Source organism: Dipodomys merriami, unplaced genomic scaffold (assembly GCF_024711535.1).
Source record: "Dipodomys merriami isolate MVZ:Mamm:240054 unplaced genomic scaffold, mDipMer1.0.p SCAF_146, whole genome shotgun sequence".
Taxonomy (NCBI): Eukaryota; Metazoa; Chordata; class Mammalia; order Rodentia; family Heteromyidae; genus Dipodomys; species Dipodomys merriami.
The window spans coordinates 2,674,496-2,694,549 of NW_027202782.1; the positions used below are offsets into that span (position 1 = coordinate 2,674,496).

Here is a 20,054-nt window from a genome sequence, read left to right on the forward strand (position 1 = left end):
CAGGCCACTAACAGTGGGTTTTTAATATCAAACTCCACCTGAGCTTTGTCTACTTATGCCCAGCACCTGGCATCTACTGCTCTAACCCAGAAAGAAACACACTAAAGGCTAATATTCCTTTTCTTATGATGACAAGGTTCTGGGTGTCTTGGATTAAAAACTCACAATAAATCCTAGCAGGGAAATCTACCTGAAATGTTGTTGGAGGCCAGGGGGAAAGATGGTCCAGTTAGCCTTGGCCCCAGAAGGGGGCTGACAGAAGGCAACAGTCAAGACAGGCAGCCCTTCTGATGTCTGCCTGACTGCTTTCTAGCCCTGGCCTGGGGTAGGAGCTCTGTGATGATACCAAAGTGACTGTAACAGTCACTGTTTTCTGCTTCTCATCTCCTGTTCCCAGAACCCCTCTTCTGAGCTTGGACACCTACTATCCCTCACATGTGGCTAGCATATGAGCCTTGCCCACCACCAGCCTCCATAACCACCCAATGAGGCCCAGTGGCAGATAGCTTTAAATTCTTGGTGATGCTTTCATATTTGTTTTCTCCTAACCACATGGGCAGCAGCTGGACTCTCTCTTTGTGCCTGATGTGCAGGAAGCCTGGGTGATGACCAGTATTACCGAGCTTACTTACTGATAAGTAAGTACTGATGAGTATTTAACGAGTTCTGTTTTATCTGCCTAAGGACACATCCCTATCCAAAGAAGCCCTTTCTCCCTGACATCTAATGTCATGATCATTTCTTGTGGTAGCCTGAGCTTTTTCTGGGAAAGTCAGCTTTTCTGTGTGGTACTTATCAGGCTAAGAAACAAGGTTACACTGGCACTGGTAGCTTTAATCTTGGCTACTCAGGAGGCTGAGTTCTCAGGATCATAGTTCAAAACTAGCCTGAACAGATAAAACTGAAAGAGTCTCATCTCAAATAACCAGCAAGAAGCTGGAAGTGGAGGCGTGGCTCAAGTGGTAGAGCACTAGCCTTGAGTGAAAAAGCTAAGCAAGCGAGTGAGGCCCTGAGTTCAAGCTCCAGTTCCAACATGCACACACACATGCACACAATATAGTCACTCCCTACCCTCACCTGGTGGACAACATGCCCTCCTGTAAGGGCTCACGATATGGTTATATAGCAGCTCTTTCAGGAGCCAAAACAGAGCCCCAGACCAGCATGTATCAGGGGTAAATATTACATATGCATGTCAGAAAACAGGGATTTGGCTACAAGGCCCAGGGTGGCCTGGAACTCTTCTTCCTGCTGCCTTAGTCTCCCACTTGGAAGTATAGGTGTGAACCACCATAGCTGGCTAAACTCAAGACTTACCATGTGCTCATCAGCTTGAGTGCAGAAGTACTGGACAGGTAATTTTATTTAAGAGTCATATTCTAGTCTTAAGCCTCAGGCCTTTTTTATTCTCTCTCTTTTCTTTCTCCCACACTTCCTCTTGCTTTCCACTTGTGCTGTCAGTTCGACCAATACTAAGCAGGTGTCTCCCATGTGTCAGGTACTGAGCTCAGGGATCAGGCCATGGAGGTGGGAAGAACCAAGCCTCTGGGTGTGGTGTGGCATATAAGAGTTCATTTCAGGGTATGGCAAGACACTTGCTTAGCCCAAGCCTTAGCTGTTTTAAACTGTTCCACACTTTCATCAGGTGCCTTGTAAGTATCTGAAATACATCTCTCACAAGATGAAAAGTTCCCTGAAGACAAGATTCCATCGCAGCCTCCTCTCTGTCCCCTGAGGCCAGATACAAAGTTGAACTACGTACCTCGGTAATATTTGTCAGTGTTGTAGCAGACCCCTCAGATTTATGCCACCTAGACTTACAGTTTCTGAGGATGAAGCCAGCACAGATCATAAAAGAGAAGGCAAAACACATGCAAAATGGCCAATCTGGGCCTTGTGAAAACCACCTGCAGGGAGTTGTATTTCAGGAGATAAAAATGCGGTAGAAGCCAAATGCAAGTGGCTCACGCCTGTAATCCTAGCTACTCAGAAGGCTGAGATCTGAGGATCACGGCTCAAAGCCAGCCCAGGCAGGAAAGTCTGTGAGACTTATCTCCAATAAACCACTCAGAAAACCTGAAGTGGTGCGGTAGATCAAGTGGTAGAGTGCTAGCCATGAGCTAAAGAGCTGGGGGACAGCACCCAGGCCCAGAATTCAATCCCCATGACAAAAAAAAAAAAAATGCAGTGGACTACACAATCAGTTATGTGTGTAAAGAGGGTAAAGGGAGCTCTATCAAGCCACTGTCTGTCTGTCCCTCCTCTCATCCCTGAAGCTGCTCTCATGCCACATGTCAGATCTCACTGGGGATAGCTAGAATGGCTAAGCTCTTGACAAGCTGAGCACAGGGTGGGAGGCAAAGGAGGCCAGGCTTAGGAATGAGACTGTATTTTCTACTTTCTACTACAAGAAACCACTGTGCACAAGCACCACTTGGGAGGAAGCTGAGGAACTTTAGGACGTTGGTTTTTAAACTTGGGGAAAACAAATAAAAGGGTCAGAAAACACTAGGTGATACAGTTGGTCCAACTTTAAGTTAGAAAACACTGTATGTCAATACAGGAGGTGGAGGCAGCTGGGCGGATTTGGAGACAGTGGGAGCAAAGTCCCAGGAGTGTCTCTGCCAGTCTCTACAGAAAGAAGCATAAAGCTTCTGGTACCTGCGGGATTCAGGAGGGACTAGTGAGATGAGGCAATGCATCAGTATCCAGGTTCACTGGGAGAACTCAGCCATGAACTTTCTCTCTTCCCTCTTCCCAGTCTCCAATGCTATCCAGGTTCAACAGTGAGCTGCTGGATAAACACTGGCTCAGATCTGGTGAGCTAAAGCCCAGAAGAACTTGAAAACAGAAGCACTCTGAGGAAAAAGCAGGAATTCTAGAGGGTGCTTGTGTAAAGCTTTCCACAAAGCATCTAACTTGAGGGTTTCAGAGGGTACCTGACAATGGCCATCTCAGGCTTGAACTCGGCTTGAGCACGGTCCCTCAGCTCTTCAGCTCAAGGCGAGCACTCTACTGCTTGAGCCACAGCACCACTTCCGGTTTTCTGTTGGTTAATTGGAGATAGGAGTCTCACGGACTTTCCTGCCTGGGCTGGCTTTGAACTGTGATCCTTAGATCTCAGCCCCCTGAGTAGCTAGGATTACAGGTGTGAGCCACCGGTGCCTAGCACTGAAGCCCTCTCTTTTAATGGGATGAGACAGTTCCCCAAGATAGGCACTGGCTTTGGCAAGGCAAGTAGGTACTCTGACTTCCCTCCATATGCCAAGCCCTGGCCTTGGCAGGTTGCCTACCTCAGGGTGAACTTTAGGTTTTACCCTGTGTTCTATGTAACATAAGAAGCAAAGATTATAAATGTAAGCAAACAGAGCAAAAGCAAACATAGGCAACAGAAAGGAAGGAAGGCAAAACTGCTTAGTAGACAAGGGGGCCAGGAGTGGCGATGGCATTTTGGAAAGAGGCACATATTCAAGGAGAGCAGAAGCAGGTAGACTTGCCTCCAAATGGACAAACCGCTCTGATTCTGATTTTGTTCATTTCTGTTCAGAAACATTAATTCGTCCTTCCCAGTGTCAGTGATAGCTAGGAAATGTATAATTTTCACACCTAGTCTTTGATTTTAATTTTTGTAGGATTTTGAAACAGAAGTCTTACTAGATAGCCCAGGTTGGTCTCGAACTTGCTATGGAGCCCAGACTGCCCTAGAACTCTCAATTTCCTTACTTAGCTGCCGACATATCTCCTCTTTTAAGAAAATGGGATCACTGCTCAATACTGATAAATGTTTGCCTAGGGATCAGGTTTCTTTCCTTTAGAGTACAGAAGTTCTCGACATTTGAACTGCATGTTTTAAGTTCACGAAGTTTGATTTGGCTCTGTCTCAGATGCATTAAGAACTGGTTGAGTTAAAAAAAAAAAAAAAGCAGAGATCCAAAAACAATGATATCTAAAGTCAAAAAAACTTCACAGCGGAGCACTGGATCACTTTGGATCTTTTGGAAAGAAAAAGGTTGGCGCCACCTTCTGGTAATGGCCAGAAAGGCCTTAATGAAAAACATGATGGCTACACTTTTCATGTTCCTCCGTACAATGACCAACACCCATGTTTGGCACAGTAACTGGGACTTCGATGGGGTGATCATAGACCTGGTCCTCAGACAATTTCCCCTCTAACCAGGCTCAATACCAGAGGGAGCAGAGAGGAAAGCCCAGGCTCCCTGTGGAGGCCTGAGTTGGGGGCTACCTTGTGATCAACTAGCCAGAAGATCTGGGAATAAATCTCTCCTATTTCCCAGGCTTTAGTTTCCTCCTTAGGAAAATGAAAGGGAGAACTGAATGAAGAATTAAACATTAAATGAACTAGAGGAAATGGAAACAGAGGTTTGGGTTTTTTTTTTGCTGCTGGTTGTTTCCTTTTCTTTTTGTTCATTTTGTTTATATGTCTTTGGGAGTGTGGGGGAGACACAGAAATAGAGGGACAAACAGTGGTATTCACTGGATACTATATTGAAAATGAACTATACAACTTGTGGGTGGGAATGGGAGGGAAAACTGGGAAAGAGGGAAGGGGTGACATTGTCCAAATGACTTGACTTATATAACTGTAACTCCTTTTTATCACCTTTATAAACAATAAAAAATAAATTATTTTGTAGAAAACAAAAAAAATTTAAAAATACAATAAAAGACTGGTTTGGATTATAGAACCTTATACATCTCATCCTAATAAGTATTTTGTCATGAAAAATGCATAGATACTAAATGGGGGCCACTAAATGGGGTAGTGGCTTCCAACAGGACAGCTGCCACAGCATGGCCTGGAAAAGCCAATCCAGGGCAAAGGTATCTTCCTTCAAGTGAGGCTCAGCTGGGAGCCCGTGGGTAGGAACTAGGTCCGAAGGGGAAAATAGAGAGGTGTGGAAGGGGGCTTCCCAGGAAAAGCTGCACCTCAGTGGTGGGACACTGGAAGCAGAGGCAAGGCTCTAACTCCAATGTCCATCTTCAAAGACTACCACCGACAGTGGGCCGGCACGCATATGGACAGACAGCTAGGGCCCAAGTGTACAAGTCATAGTTCTACTTGGAATTTTTTAAGAGTTTATTCAGTTGAACTTTTTGCCTCTTAGGTATATTTAGAGAAATGTGGTTATATCTGCTTCTATAAAACACTGGACAATTCTATTCAAACCAGTCTATTTTCTTCAATGGAAGAAGACTAAGATAGCACAATCTTCAGTTTTCAGCAGCACCAGCCACCTCACCTGACTTATGTGGGCCCCATGGGGCAGGGCACAAAGCACTTGCCCTCCCTGCCCAGTGCCTTCAGATGTCCAAAGTGCTGGACACAGCCAGTGAACAGGGACGTGCTGACCCAGGTCTTCCAACTGCAAACTTGGGGGTTCTGCCATTAGAAAATTTGTCAGCGGATGGGCAGGCATCACCCCTGGCTCCCAGGAGGGTCAGCTCACCAGGGAGGGGGAACTATTCTCCTGGATGTTGACATTCAGAACTGGACATTGGCCTTGGCCCACTGCAAAAATCCTGGAAGTTAGGAAAGGTCCCACCTGACACCAAGGTCATGATGTGACCGGAGGGGCAGTGCTCCTGAAGTCTCACCTAGCTGTTCAGTGTTGAGCCAAGTTTTCTTCCTTCCTATTCAGGTTCTGTTTCCTGACAATTCTAACATTCTAGCCAGCTCCAGGCTCCCAGTGCCACACTCTCAGAAGCATACCTTGAGTCTTTGCCACAATGAACTCAACCACAGAATAAGTTTGAATGCTGCTTCTTTACTCCCTGCCCCTCCCGTTGGTCAGGGACAAAACACTGACCAGAGCTTGTGCTCTCAGCATTAGACGGCTGGGTTGGCAATGAAACTATCTAGATTTCTGGTTTTGGTCTGTTCATTAAAAAACAGGAACTTCCAAAGGAAATGAGGTTTCTGGTCAAATCCCAAGGTTGGGTCTGTGGAAAACTGGAGGTTTTGAATCTAGAAGGACTTAGGTGTGTTACTCAATAGCAAGTGTTTTTATCTTGGAAGTGGATGAGACACAGATAACCACAGATAAGGAAAAAACAAGGTCCGGAGAGGTGGTGTGACTTTTCTAGGCCCTTGTGGTATACTATTTCCTAAGACCATGGGTATATACAGCTGCTGTCTTGAGAGGCTGCTCAGGGCTGTTCCTGAATGCAGAGACCAGTGGCCACAGGCTAGGTTAGGGACGTCAGTTGCTACCGAAAGCCAAACACCGGCTCAATGATCTTTGGTACACCACTGCTTTTCTCTGGCCTCAGTATATGTCCAAAGAACTATACAACACATATCTTGCTGGCTGGGCAAAGCCAGACAGCTAATCCCAGGAAGTGCTCTTATCTTTGAAAAAGTAACTTTGCTCTGATTTTGCTTTTGTAATTCTCTGACGCTATAAAATATGAACTTTAACTGCAAATGATTTAAAAATAAATCAGTACTCAGCTAGGGATCTGAGTACTGGTGGCCACACCTGTAATCCTAAATACTCAGACTCAGGAGGCTGAGATCTGAGGATTGCAGTTCAAAATCAGCCAGGGAAAAGTCCATGAGACTATCTCCAATTAACCATCAAAAAAAGCCAGAAGTGGAACTGTGGTTCAAACAGCAGAGTGCTAGCCTTGAGCAAAAGATCAGGGACACACCCAAGCCCTGAGTTCAAGCTCCAGGACTGGTGTGTACATGTGCATGCCCCCGTCTCCCCAAATCCCTAGAGAGAGAATAGTTAATTTTTATTTGAGAATCCAATTTCCCCAAACATGCCATGCAACCTGAAGCTCGATTCTGATGCCAAAAGAACCAACATTCATAGTGTGTGACAAATGTTTGGTGACAATATAAGGTCATGAATTGATGCTAACAAGAGGCAGGGTATTAACCATGTCACCCAGATTGGGCCTAAAGTCCAGGGCTCAAAGCTGCCTCAGCCTCTCAAGTAGCTGGGATCTACTGGGGAGGGGTGTGCCACTACAGTTAGGTGACCTTTTCCTCTTTCAGTGGGCAAATGTAACTAAATATTTGCTAACATGGCAACATTCATAAAAACTAAGTCTGGGGCTGGGAATGTGGCCTAGCATGCATGATGGGTGTGATTCCTCAGTATAATATAAACAGAAAAAGCTGGAAGTGGTGCTGTGGCTCAAGTGGCAGAGTGTTAGCCTTGAGCAAAAGAAGCTCAGGGACAGTGTCCAGACCCTAAGTTCAAGCCCCATGACTGGCAAAACAAACAAACAAAAAACCAGCAAACAAAAAAGCACCCCCCCCCCAAAACCCACCAAAACCCCCTAAGTCTGATGAGCTGGAGCCAGGTACAGTGGCATATGCCTATATTCTCAGCTTTTGGGAAGCTGAGATAGGAAGGATCAGGAGTTCAAGGCCAACCTGAGCTACACAATAAGACTTAAAAAAAAAACAACAAACTAGTGGTTCACACATGTAATTCCTAGCTACTCAGAAGGCTGAGATGTGAGGATCATAGCCAGCCCAGGCAGCAGAGTCCATGAGACTCTTATTTCCAATTAACCACCCAAAATTTAGAAGTAAAGCTAGAGCTCAAGTGGTAGAGTGCCAGCCTTGTGTAAAAAAGCTAAGGAATAGTGCTCAGACCCTGGGTTCAAGCCCTAGTACTGGCATACACAGAAAAAAAAAAATTCTACCAAAGCATGACTACTCTCATGTAGTCCTGCTTCTTTAGGGTCATCTAAAGGTACTGAACATGGATAACAGAGGAGAATCAAATCAGATTTCAGGCTAGTGTCTAGGTTTTCTGTCTCTAGATCCATAGTTTACATTGCCCCAGAATCTCTTCATAAATACCAATTCTCGTACTAAAACTTTTCTCTTCTTACTAATCAAATGAGTGATTCTGTTCTAGCCCCAACGAGGACTACAAGTGCCCAATGGAGAAGAGTTCAAATGAATGAAGTTACCTTTAAAAAAAAGAAAGTAGGCTCAAGGTTATAAGGGCTCACCACTCTTTAATGTGTTTGCTAAATGTTAACACCGCTACAAACCACAGAAACTCCAGAAACTGTCTACAAGCTGTTCTGGGTTGCTGCAGTTCCCTAGCCAGTACCATGGTGTGTGGTGGTGTGCTGGCAGGAGAGGGTGGCTGGTAAAATAGTCTCATCTCCTGATGAGACCTCCTCACTTCTTCTAAGAAGGAATCTTCACCCAGAGTTGAGCCACACCCTGGGATGAACACATTTTGGAAGTAGTGATCAGACCAGAAAAACAGATTATGTCTTTGAAAACAGACTACTTCTGATAGAGAAACTGGTTGTGAAAATATGATGGTTCCATTCAGACCGAGGTCTACAAGGTCATGATGAGAAAAATATCATGAGACTAGAGAGAAATAATGTTCAATATTAATATATCAATAACAAGATAGCCACCATACAAATTCTCTACATATACAACTAATCTGCCCCAGAAAGCAGAAACCAGGAATGGAGACAGATTGGTTAGAATAAAAGACTCAAAGAACTTGAAAGGAAAAGAAAGATGAAAAACAAACCTAAAATCTAACTATCGAGGTGTCTGAGCAGCTTCTGGCAATATCAATGTGACAGCATGAAGTTTCATGAGGAAGAAGAATCAAAGTGTGCTAAAAAAAAAAAAAAAAAAAAAAAAGCAAAGCAGTCAGGCCTGCCAACACAGTGCCTTTCAGGGCACAATGTCTCTCCACTGGCTGTGTCAGGTCACCAGTGACAGCTGTGAGGGTGCCCTTGGGTTACAGGAATTTCAGGATAACTGACTGCTGCTAACTAGTTTCGGGTTAACTATCTGAGGTAGACTGCCTACTCTCTTCCTCCCTTGGGAAATTTCAGAGACCTTCTTACTAAAGGATGTCCTCTCTTTAATTTCTTATCTTGCAGAGAGAACCCAAAATGCCCCAAGGAAACAGTAGATGGCCAACAGACAACTTATTTCTATTCACTTGTATTTCTGAGAGTCTACTATCAAAGCATTCAAGATTGGGGATACCCAATTTAAAGATGGACGCCTTCTAGCTGGATGGTCAGAAAATACCACCGCTGAATAGGTTTCACCTTATTCTCCCATTTGAAGCACAATTAACAACCTTTTTCATCTAGAGATAAAAGATCATCAATTTCACTTCAATATATGATCATGAAATCTCATTAAGAAAAGACGTTATAGTTTTTAAAAAAGCCAGCACAGGCTTCAGCAAGCCTATATTTATCTACCGATTTATTTATTTATTTATTTTCCCCAGTCCTGGGGCTCAAACTCCAGGCCTGGGCACTGTCCCTTAGCTTCTTTGCTCAAGGCAGCACTCTACCACTTGGGCCACAGTGCCACTTCTGGCTCTTTGTTTATGTGGTACTAAGGTATCTAACCTAGGGCTTCATGCATGCTAGGTAAGTACTCTACCACTAAGCCACATTTCCTGCCCTAGCTGTCCTTTATCACATATGTATGTGTATATATGTATATATATATATATATATATACACACACATATATGTATATATATCTCATATATATATCTTATGCATATAATATGTATCTTATATATATTATATACACATATATGTATATTATATATATATGTATATATATCTTTGTTCTACCAGTTAATGAATGGGCAGGCTCCTGGGAACCCTCCTTCATCTTAGTAGTCTATCCAGGCCTTCCTTACATTTTCAGGTGAGTTACTATAAATGGAAAGTGTTTTATTCAAACATCATGCAACCAAGCCAGGTTTTAGAAACATAAGTAACTAGTGGGAAAGCACATTTCCACCTATGTACCCTGTGCTGTGCTGTGGCTGGCAGGTGAAGAGATGCCCAGCCGGGGGAGGAGCCCGGCCTTTGCTGAGCTACACTTCTAAGGTCAAAGCAGTCACTGTTCATGTAGCCAGACAACTACCAAGAGAAAAACTACCCTTAGGGTCTTGTTTTTTTTTTTTTTTTTTTGTAGATAAGAACTACTCTAATCCCAAATCCCCTAATCCAAGCCAGATTCCCAACAGTTACTCTGGAGCCAAGAGGTTGAGCTGAACCAGTGGTTGTAACTCAACTACTGTTTGTCATCTGAAGTTTTCTAAAGTCTTAAATTTGAGATTCTGTTCCCACAGTATCTATTCCTGGATGGTGTTATGGAACTGACACCTGGAAGATAGCTTCCCACTCTCTGTAGGCCTCTAGCCACTTCAAGGACTTGGGAGCCACAGGGGTAAATCAAGTCACAAGCAATTAACCAGTGACACCAAGGACCCACCTTCCCTCCTTGGCATACTGTAAGTCAAGAGGCACATTCTGCCTGTTCCTCGAAGTGTAGGCTGAAGTGCTGGGGCCTGGGAACCACAGGGATGCTGGCATTTTAAATGTGTAGCTCCTCAGCCCAGATGTCAGCAACAGGAATTTCACTCTGTACAATACGGGCTGAGTTCAAAGGAAGACCCTTTTTTTCCCAGTACCAGGGTTAAAACTCAGGGCCTTATCTTGCTTGGCTTGCTTGCTTAGCCTGCTTGCTTGACTGGTGCTCTTACCACTTGAGAACCACAATTCTAGTGTGATTCTCCCCCACCCCCCCATTCAGTTGGAGAAGGAATCTCATGGACTTTTCAGACTGGACTTGCTTCAAACCCAATCCTTAAGATCAGGCTCAGTCTTCTGAGTAACTGGGATATAGGAATAAACCATTAGCTCCCAGCTTAAGAGACTTTTTTTTTTGAAGCTTGAGTACTGTTTCCCAGTCCCTTCTCCATGCCTAGCTGTTCCTGGCCCCACATGGTTAACAGCTTTGTCACAGGACTGGCTCACCTCCTTGTGAGAGTCTTTGTGGGCTTCTAGCGTCTTCATGATCGTCAGTTCCGCATAGTTTTTAAATCTTGCTGGCTGGTTTCTAAGAATTTCCCGTAAAACTCTCAGTGCCAGTGCTCGAATTGAATGCTAGATATAAAAGAAAAGGAAGCCTTACTAAACAATAAACAGAACATAGTCACATGTACTGGTTAGTGGGTCCCCAAGGCCATGGCACCCGATTCTGAGTCCCCTGACACATCACAAAGCCCTCTACATAGATCGCATGGTTTATTTGACACAGGCTCTCTGGATAGCCAGATCCAAGGGGAGCAAGTGCTCTGTTTGGTGGTGACATTCTCAGGACCCAGGACCTAGGAGGGACCCACAAAAGCTTCTTGAATGTGCCTAATACTTGTGAGCAGGATGTACCTAAGTTCATTATCAGTCTCCTGGGATTGTAGATGTCCTGGGGCTTAGGTATAACAAGTTATCCTCTGTTAAATACACTCAAGGACAAGTTGCAACCATCCAACAATTTCATGGACCTGGCTTGCAAGGCCACAACTGAGGACAGCTGGTGACCTGTGGCTATACCCGAGCTTTGTGATGAGATCACAGATGTGACAGGCTTTGAGTTGTTTAAGGCCCAAGTCATGTGCCTGGAGGAAAGCCATGCCAAACAGACTCCTAATCTCAAGAAAAGATAGTGGAGTTTACACTAAACAGAGCCAAGAAGTATATCCTGATTCTTTGTCACTCATCTGTACAATGTGCACACTAATACAGGACTCACCTGCCCTGTGAGTGACATCATTTATCTCCCCATAGAGCCCAGCCAAGTGTAACTGCTTCCATAGCCAGTACTTTGTTTTAGGAAAAGTTAATACAGATCTTTTATTGCTATCCTTCTGTCTTTACTTATCCCTAAACCAAACCCTTAATCCTAAATATCAGGAAACAATTCCAGTTACCATGGCATTCACTGCCCTCTCTTTCCCCACCTGCCTTGGGAGTCACTACCACTGTGACCCTCGGGCTGGCCTGTTCCTGTGCACTGTGTTTAGTTTCCTGGCTCTCCTTCAAGTCCAAGCCCTCTAGCTCTTCACTATGTACACTTTATTATTGTTTCTACCAGCCCAGGCAAAGTAAATGTGGAGAGAACGATTATCACTTTTAAATTTTAATTCTGTAATTCCCAAGTTTTATTCCAGGTTCCTTCTATTCAAGGAACCAGTTCTACAGGCGAGAGAAGGCAGGACTTTGACTAGATCATTTTCCCTTTAAGAGATACCTAAGTGTACGTGTATATGACATGGACTTGTGTCACAGGCAAAATGTCCAAGCATGAGGAGTATTTTATTTTAAAGTTAATATTACATGAGTTACACTGGTGGCACTTGTCACTTGTCCAGCAATTAGGATTACTGGATCTGTTAACACACATAGGGGTGAACCAGGATGGACTTCCATGGACTGCAATATTTAATAAGGCCTTTAAGAAAATAAACTCGATTTCTCAACCTCATATGAAACAAAGGTGAAATTCAAAGAAGAACGTGTATGCTAATAGGCTACATTAGAAAGCTAATGAAATTCTAAGAAATTCTGTATTAAAATCCTTGGTTGCAAGAAGCAGTTTTCCCTTAACTACCACGGACCTAGCTGCACGTAGGCTAGCACACAGAGAGTCACTGAGAAACAATACTCAATAGGTACTCAGAGACCCTGTGGAAACTGAACAAATACATGTTTTTTGATGTGAGCCGCAAGTGTAATCCACAAAGGAAAGTTGAAGCTAACCCCAACCAGAAAGAACCCGCTCTATGGAAAGGAGTCATTCTAGACCCAGCCAGTGCCTACGTCTTTGTCCCCAAGTGTCTCCAGGAGCAGCAGCAGGATGGTCTTGAAGTGCTCCTCCCAGACGCCCAGGCTATCCTCTCGTGTGATCTTGAGCAGCTCCAGCAGGGCACCTTTCCGCTCCTCCACCCGTTCGTTGTGGTTAGACAGCTCTTTCAGCAGGTCAGCTACCAGATCAGAGTGATCGATGGGCACTGGTGAGACATACGAGACATCACCTCACAAGGAAACAGCAGTCACACAGCTCTTGCACCTGCCACTCCACGCCCCCTGCTCCCCGGCTCCAGCTAACACCCAGCAGAACTCCTCACCAAGTCAGTGTGGAAATAATCAGACCAGCTGTCAAGCACTGGTATTCTGTGCTGTGCTTGTTCCTACCATCTTTATCTTTCTATTTCAGACAAAGAGGAGAGATTTGTAGGTGCCCTCCAAAAGCCCTCCCTGACTTTTTATCCAAACTTTTTCCATTGTCACAGTCTAGCATTAGGCCTTAGCAGAACACAGGTGTCTTCCAGAAAAGCCCTTTATGACCATCTTTTCCCAAACTTTCCATGGCAAGCCTCAGTAACAAAGACTAACTCTAGTATCAGTCCCATTCCAGTAAGCACATTTGCTCACAGCCCTTTACTATCCCCCTGACTTTTAAGCCCTGTTCTGATGACCAAGCTTATGATCCGGCAGAGGGAACAAGCACCAGTAAAGGTGTGTGAATTATTCAGGGATGAAACTGGAAAACATGCCCAAGATCACTTAGCACCACTTTGATCCATATTTGAGCAGCAGGAAGACACTTTGTTTCTCTAAGTTCACATAAGACCTGGACTGAATATGCAACTTTAAACAGAAGGGATGAAACACAAATGAGATAAGTAAGTGCAATCATGCAATCATGTCTTTCTTTAGTTTCTGAGATTAGGGAGTAAACATACCAGGAAGCTGGAAATGTCAGAGCCCTGCCATTTGCCCCTGCCTTCCTGCCTTTCTCCTTAAGCCTTTCAGTACATAGTTGGTGGATGAATTGTAACCGACACTCTAAACTTTATTTGACCTTAATCAAGATCAATAATTGGGTAAGTAAATGAGGTACTAATTCCATAAGCAAAGTGAACAAAATGGTCTACGTCTCGCTTCTGCATAGGAACAAGATGTCTAGGCCTATGTGGAGCTGTTATGCACCAGGGGATTATGTTGGCAAAGCCCTGGCCACTTCTGCTTTGGATAACTGGAGGACTGCTCTTCCTCCTCAGCATTCCACATGAGGAGTCCCTTTTGAAACTCAGTGCTGACCCTAGTGTCTTCCTTATGAGTATGTTATCCAACAAGTATGGGACCAGGGACTGTGTCTCATTTCCTCCTGGATGTGAATTTTTTAGAGTTCTAATTCAGTGCATTCTTCAAGCTTGAAAAACAAAACAATAGGCTCAGAAACAAAGCAGGCTTTGTTTCACTAAAAACTTGAAATAAAACAAGGCAAGTAAACATGACAAGCTAAGTGAAGAGAAAAAAGTTTCAGATAAAATACCATCAGGCCAGTACAAAATTACACACTGGATACTTAATAATGCACACTTAAAAAAAAATGGTGCTGGAGGTTGAACCTAAGGCCTCAAACTAGTTAAGCTAGCTACTCTACCACTGAGCAACGTTCACTTCTAATCCCTGGATATTAACCTTCACCTGTAAGTCAGAGAAAACCCAGACCAATGTTATAGTTTGGGCAAATAATTTATCCTTTTTGAAACTCAGTTTCTTGATCTGTAAAATGAGGCCAATTCCTTCTATCTCAGTGAGATAATGGAGAAGGGACTCTTAACTGAGCACCAAGCAAGTGTCAGGTAAACAATGACGCCAGCTTTTTTTTCTTCCCGCTCGCGGCACTGAAGTTAGCCTGGAATGGCCCAGGAAAACCTAGCTAACAGGCTGCTGCGAGACCAAAGCAGCCTCACAGGCAGGACCTCATGTTCACGACTGAGGAAGCTAGGGAAGCACAGGCTGGCGTCTTTAAGACAGGTAGAGGAGTTGGGCACCAGTGGCTCACCCCTGTAATCCTCGCTACTCAGGAAGCTAAAGCCTGAGAATCACAGTTCAAAGCCTGCCCGTGCAAGAGGTTCATGAGACTTTCATATAATTCCAATTAATCACCAGAAAGCTGGAAGTGGGGTTGAGGCTCAAAGTGGTAGAGCACTAGTCTTGAGCAAAAAAAGCTCAGAGACAGTGCCTTGGCCCCGAGTTCAAGCCCCACAAGCCAACAAGACAAGAAAAAGAGAAGTAGAGGCTGCCCCTCCCTCGTGCTACACCCCTGGGTCAACTACTCCACTCAGGAGAAGTCTCCCTGATGCCAGTGCCAGGTCTGTGGGGCTAGGGGCTGCCTAGGCTTAAGCATACAACAGACTGTTCTGAACAAATGGCTAACCAGAACAGACTCTAGTGTTCCTATTTATGTTTGACCACTGCACCTACGGCTCATCTGACTGGGGGCGGGAAGAACATGGAAGGCACTTCTGGGAGAGGACAATCAAGTAGAGACAAACCATCACGAAGCTGCTCCATGTCATCATCAAACACTGCCTCCTTCAGGGCTGTCTTGTCGTATGTGTTGATAGTGTCTGAGTAGGGATAGGGGTTGTAGTCCCGAGCACGTGGTCCGGGGAAGGCTCGAGGAGGCTGGGTGTTGAGGAGAGAGGTCTTGTTGTCCAGAGCTGTCCTGCCTCCTTCCACTTCACTACCTCCCCGGCCCTCAGTGGCAGGGGAGGCTGCTCCTCCATCGCGGGACACCTGCAGCACAGCACACCACATCAGTTCCTTGCTGGGACTTGCACCACACTTTTTCTTTTAAATCTCACAAAAAATGAGGAGGACCAGAGTTTTCATTTGAAACCTAACTACTGGCAAAAGAACATCTACCGATATTTCAATTTGTAAAGATCAAATTCATGAACTGCCCAAAAGGGAACAGAGTATGTAGACATTTATATCTAATCACCCATCCATTTACACATAAAATCTGCTTTACTTTGTCATTTGGTGATTCACCATACTCAACCATTTTCTGAGGGCTAAATGCTATGACACTGAAGAGTCTCTTCGGAAAGGAGGGCTGGGCCACAACTTCTGGTTCTTAAGACTCCAGCTGTGGACCACTACACTGGCCTGTGACCCCAATGTCACCAGCAAGGACTCCCTCCTGAAGCCATGTCTACTGAGAGAAGCTCCCCAACTGCTACAAGACTAAAGTGATCTAACCACCCCCAAACCAGTTACCGCCTAGTGGTTAACTAGACATCACTTCATTATCTTTAACAGCGGGATACTCAGTGTCTTCCAGACAGAAATCATTCTTTCCTTCTTTGGATATTTATGACCCAATGTCAAAGAACAATAAATCTTTGGTATTTTCTGAGTTTTGTTTTTTCCCTATGTACATCCTGACAACTGTCTTCAATGATTAAAGTCATGGTTCTCTGATGGCCCTATGGCCATGGTTTTGAGCCATTTGCTCTCAGAGTTCTCTCCTGTAGGAGCACCTGCTGCAGGGTGGCACTTATAAAGAGCTGACAATAAGCAGTTTGACTACAGACAGCAGTGGAAACATTCCCACATAGCCAGACCACATTGGTGATTCTGTGGCCAGACTTTACTTGTGCTATTAACAAGATACAACTGTCTTATGATGTGTTAATGCATTTCTTAGCTGTTGGCAAAATACATATATCATTGCAACCATTCATAAGTATTCAATTCAGTGACACTATAAATATATTCACAGTGCTATGTAACTAACCATCACCACTGATGAATATTGCAAACTTGTTTATCACCTTCCATAAGAATTCCATCTCTATTCCAATAAATAACAACTCCCCTTTCCTCTCTACCTCCCCCAGGAGACTTTGTCTCTATGAATTTGTCTATGTGAGATACCACACACAAAGGAAATTAGAAAATATTTGCCCTTTTGTGATTAGCTTATTTATAGATGTTTTTAACAGGCACCTAAGTCATAGCATATATCAGATTTCATGTGTGTGTGTGTGTGCGTGTGTGTGTGTGTGTGTGTATATGTGTGTGTGTGTGTGTGTGTGTGTGTTCGGTCCTTCACAGATTTTAGGGCTTGACAATCAGGGCCTAGGCACTCACTATCCCTTAGCTTTTTCACTCAAGTCTGGCACTCTACTACTTGAGTCACACCTCTACTTACAGCTTTTTGCTGGTTAATTGGAGATAAAGAGTTTCTTGGACTTTTCAGTTCAGGCTGGCTTTCAGCCACCTGAATAGCTAGGATTACAGGCACGAGCCAGTAGTGTCTGACTTCAGCTCTTCTTACTGTAATCTATGTGTATCACATGGTACATCCATGCATCTGTGGATGGGCATTTGGGTCATGTCCACTTTTTGGCTACTGTGAACAAATAATGTTACTGTGAATACCGGCATACAAAAAACTGTTTGAACCCCTGGCTTTAGTTCTTTTGAAAGGGCTGGAATGCATAGTTTTTAACCCCAAATACAATTTGATATTAAGACATAAATAGAATATATGCGTATATCTGAATAAATTGGTATAAATAATATCTTAATGACTGTTTCCTCTGAGTAGAAAATTAATGGATAGACATAACTTTTTTTTGGCAATTCCTAAAAAGTACATTACTATTTAAACATTATAGCAATAGTACCATATATTACTATTATATAAGGAAATCATTTATAAAAGAATGGGTGCCAGTGGCTCACGCCTATAATCCTAGCTACTTAGGAGGCTGAGATCTGAGGATCACGGTTCAAAGCCAGCCTGGGCAGGAAAGTCTGTGAGACTCTTATCTCCAATGAACCACCAGAAAACCAGAAGTGGTGCTGTGGCTCAAGCGGTAGAGCACTAGCCTTGAGCTGGAGAGCTGAAGGACAGCGTCCAGGCCCAGAGTTCAGGCCCCTCTACTGACAAAAAAAAAAAAAAAAAAAAAAAGAAAGAAAAAGAAAAGAAATGTAGTCATTACCCTAGTTATATATGTAACTGTAACCCCCCATGTTCATTACTTTTACAATAAAGATCATCTCTCTCTTTTACATATATATATAAAAAATTATAAAGCACCTAAAAATTTCAAAATAAGATACTAGATGTGTCTAGAGTATATAGGATGAATTATGGTGTAAGAAAGATTCACCAATAATAGATATTAGTAGTTGCTGTCTCTACAGATAGTGATTTATTTCCCCTTGCTAATAAGTATCACACACTACATATAGAATTGGATCAAGTAATACTGTGTGCATCTATCTTCTAAGGTTTCTACTGTTCTTGGTAGGACTTTTGTTTCCCCAGTCACCTCCGTTCCTTTAGGGGCTGTGGAAACCTGTCTCTGTGTTTCTCCCTTCCCTTCCTTTCCCTCTCCCTACCACGCCTGAGACAATTTCCATAGCCTCTTCCACTGTCCAGAAAGCAGGAATCACAGTGACAACGATGCATACCTATTCCTTCCTCTAAACCTACCCACCCTCTTTCCTAGGTAAGGCCACTTGCTCTTCCAGACTCACTGTTCCTGTCCTCATATACCAAAGGATCTGCGTCTATCAGTCATCACTCTCTTCCACTATATGGACACCAGTCAGGTTTCTTCCAGCTGAAAGTCCTATGAGTGACTCTCATCATGCTCCAACTGTTAGTCTAGTCACTCTTCAATCTACTGGAGCCTGTTTTCATCTCTTGTACTAAACTATGATCCCAAAGCCAATGGATTCCTGGAAGGAACCAAATTTGGAAAATTATAGATTGTACACATTATTTAAGAAGAAAAACATGAAAGTCCAAACAGTGGGCTCATTTTCAAAGGTCTTGATTCTACATCAAAATACTTCCAAGTAACAGAAAGACTTGCAGAAAATCATATTAAGTGAAGTAAGCCAGACCCAAAGAAAGATAGATTCCATGTTTTCCCTCATTTGTAATAATTAGTATATGTCTAGCATAGTCCTAGCAGATGAGCAGAATAGCTCAATAGCTATGATCATATGCGAGATGCTCAACAAAATGACATGGAAACAAGAGGTTTTTCTTTGTTGCTGGTGTTTTAAATGTACTATGTGATTTGTTTTCTTTTGTGTTTTTTTCCCTATAGTTTAGCTTCTGTTGTCACTGTATTTGATTTTGGTGCCCTGGGTATGGTATATACATTTATCTGAATTAGGGATGGGAAACAATGAAATGGTGACAAAGACAAAGGGCGAACCAAGGCAACAGTGATACTCACAAGACAGTATATTGGAAATGAATTGTACAACTTAGTGGGGGGTGGGAGAGGGAAAGTGGCAGAAAAATGAGGGAGGGGGTAACAAGTTCAACAAGAAATGTACTCACTACCTTATGTAACTGTAACCCCTCTGTACATCACTTTGACAATAAAATTAAATTAAAAAATACTTCCAAGTAAATACGTATTTCTATAATTTAGGTTAACAGAATATTTAGTGCAGACAGCAAGAGTCAACCAAGCAAATGAACAAATTGCTAATGGAGCCCTTCATTCTACTTCTAGCCTGGAGTGTTCTTGCTAAGAAAGTTTCCCTTAGCTTCTGTGACCCCCACACTCGTCTGCAGCTGTCGTCCTGCCTTGGTGCTGCTACCCCTCGGGACTCTATCCTACCCTGTCCTGTGCCTGGGGATTTCATTCACTCACTCTCCTTTTTTTTTTTTTTTTTAAACCAGGAAGCCATTCCTTAATGTCTCTCAGATCTAAGTGGCCTCAGTCACTGTCTTCAGCTCCAGCTTGGCAACTCCAAAGACACATGTTCACAGTTAAATCCATCATCATATACTTTCTCCTTTCAAGAAACTATTTCACTGAATTGAACTAGACCAAGTTCCATAGCCCAGAAGACTTCAAACTCTTCTGTATCTGCTCATGTTTTATAAAATTCCATTTCCTACAGTTAGTTACTTCCCTACTTAAAAATCTTTCAGACTCTACTGTCCTGGGATAAAGTCAAGGTGTGGGCTAGGTACCTTTCCTGAGCTGGTCTCTAGAAATTGCTCTTGAACCTCAACGTCAACAAGATTCACTCATTCTCTTTAACATATTTGATTCGCTCCATGTATTGTTATGTCTAGTAACTCAAAAGATAATTAGCTTCCCTGCTTTGGTCTTCTAATAGGACCTACTCTATGACTACAGCATCTTCAGAATCTAGGTCAAAAGGTAGCATCAACTCTCCAGCCCATCCTTCCTGAGCACCATAGTGGCTGTCAGGGCCCTGTATGCACAGCCCTGGCTACAACCACTGCACCATCCTGTGTATTTGCTGCCTCTCCCATAAGACTGGAGCTCCTGGAGAGGCCAACCTGATGGTTGGTTCAGGCTTACCATTTATCATATCACAGAAACAAAAATATATTTAGC

General features: G+C 43.5%; 1 protein-coding gene across 6 annotated transcripts in view; it reads right to left on the reverse strand.

Annotated features, from left to right (window-relative positions):
• Clasp1 (cytoplasmic linker associated protein 1) overlaps positions 1–20,054 on the reverse strand; it is a 273,785-nt gene that overhangs the window by 13,134 nt on the left and 240,597 nt on the right. For all 6 annotated transcript variants that reach the window (XM_070021888.1, XM_070021887.1, XM_070021886.1 and 3 more), the window contains 3 exons: positions 15,192–15,435; positions 12,664–12,854; positions 10,822–10,950 (listed from right to left, as the gene is read on the reverse strand). In XM_070021888.1, coding sequence (XP_069877989.1) covers positions 10,822–10,950; positions 12,664–12,854; positions 15,192–15,435 — 564 coding nt within the window. The remainder of the gene's footprint in view (positions 1–10,821; positions 10,951–12,663; positions 12,855–15,191; positions 15,436–20,054) is intronic.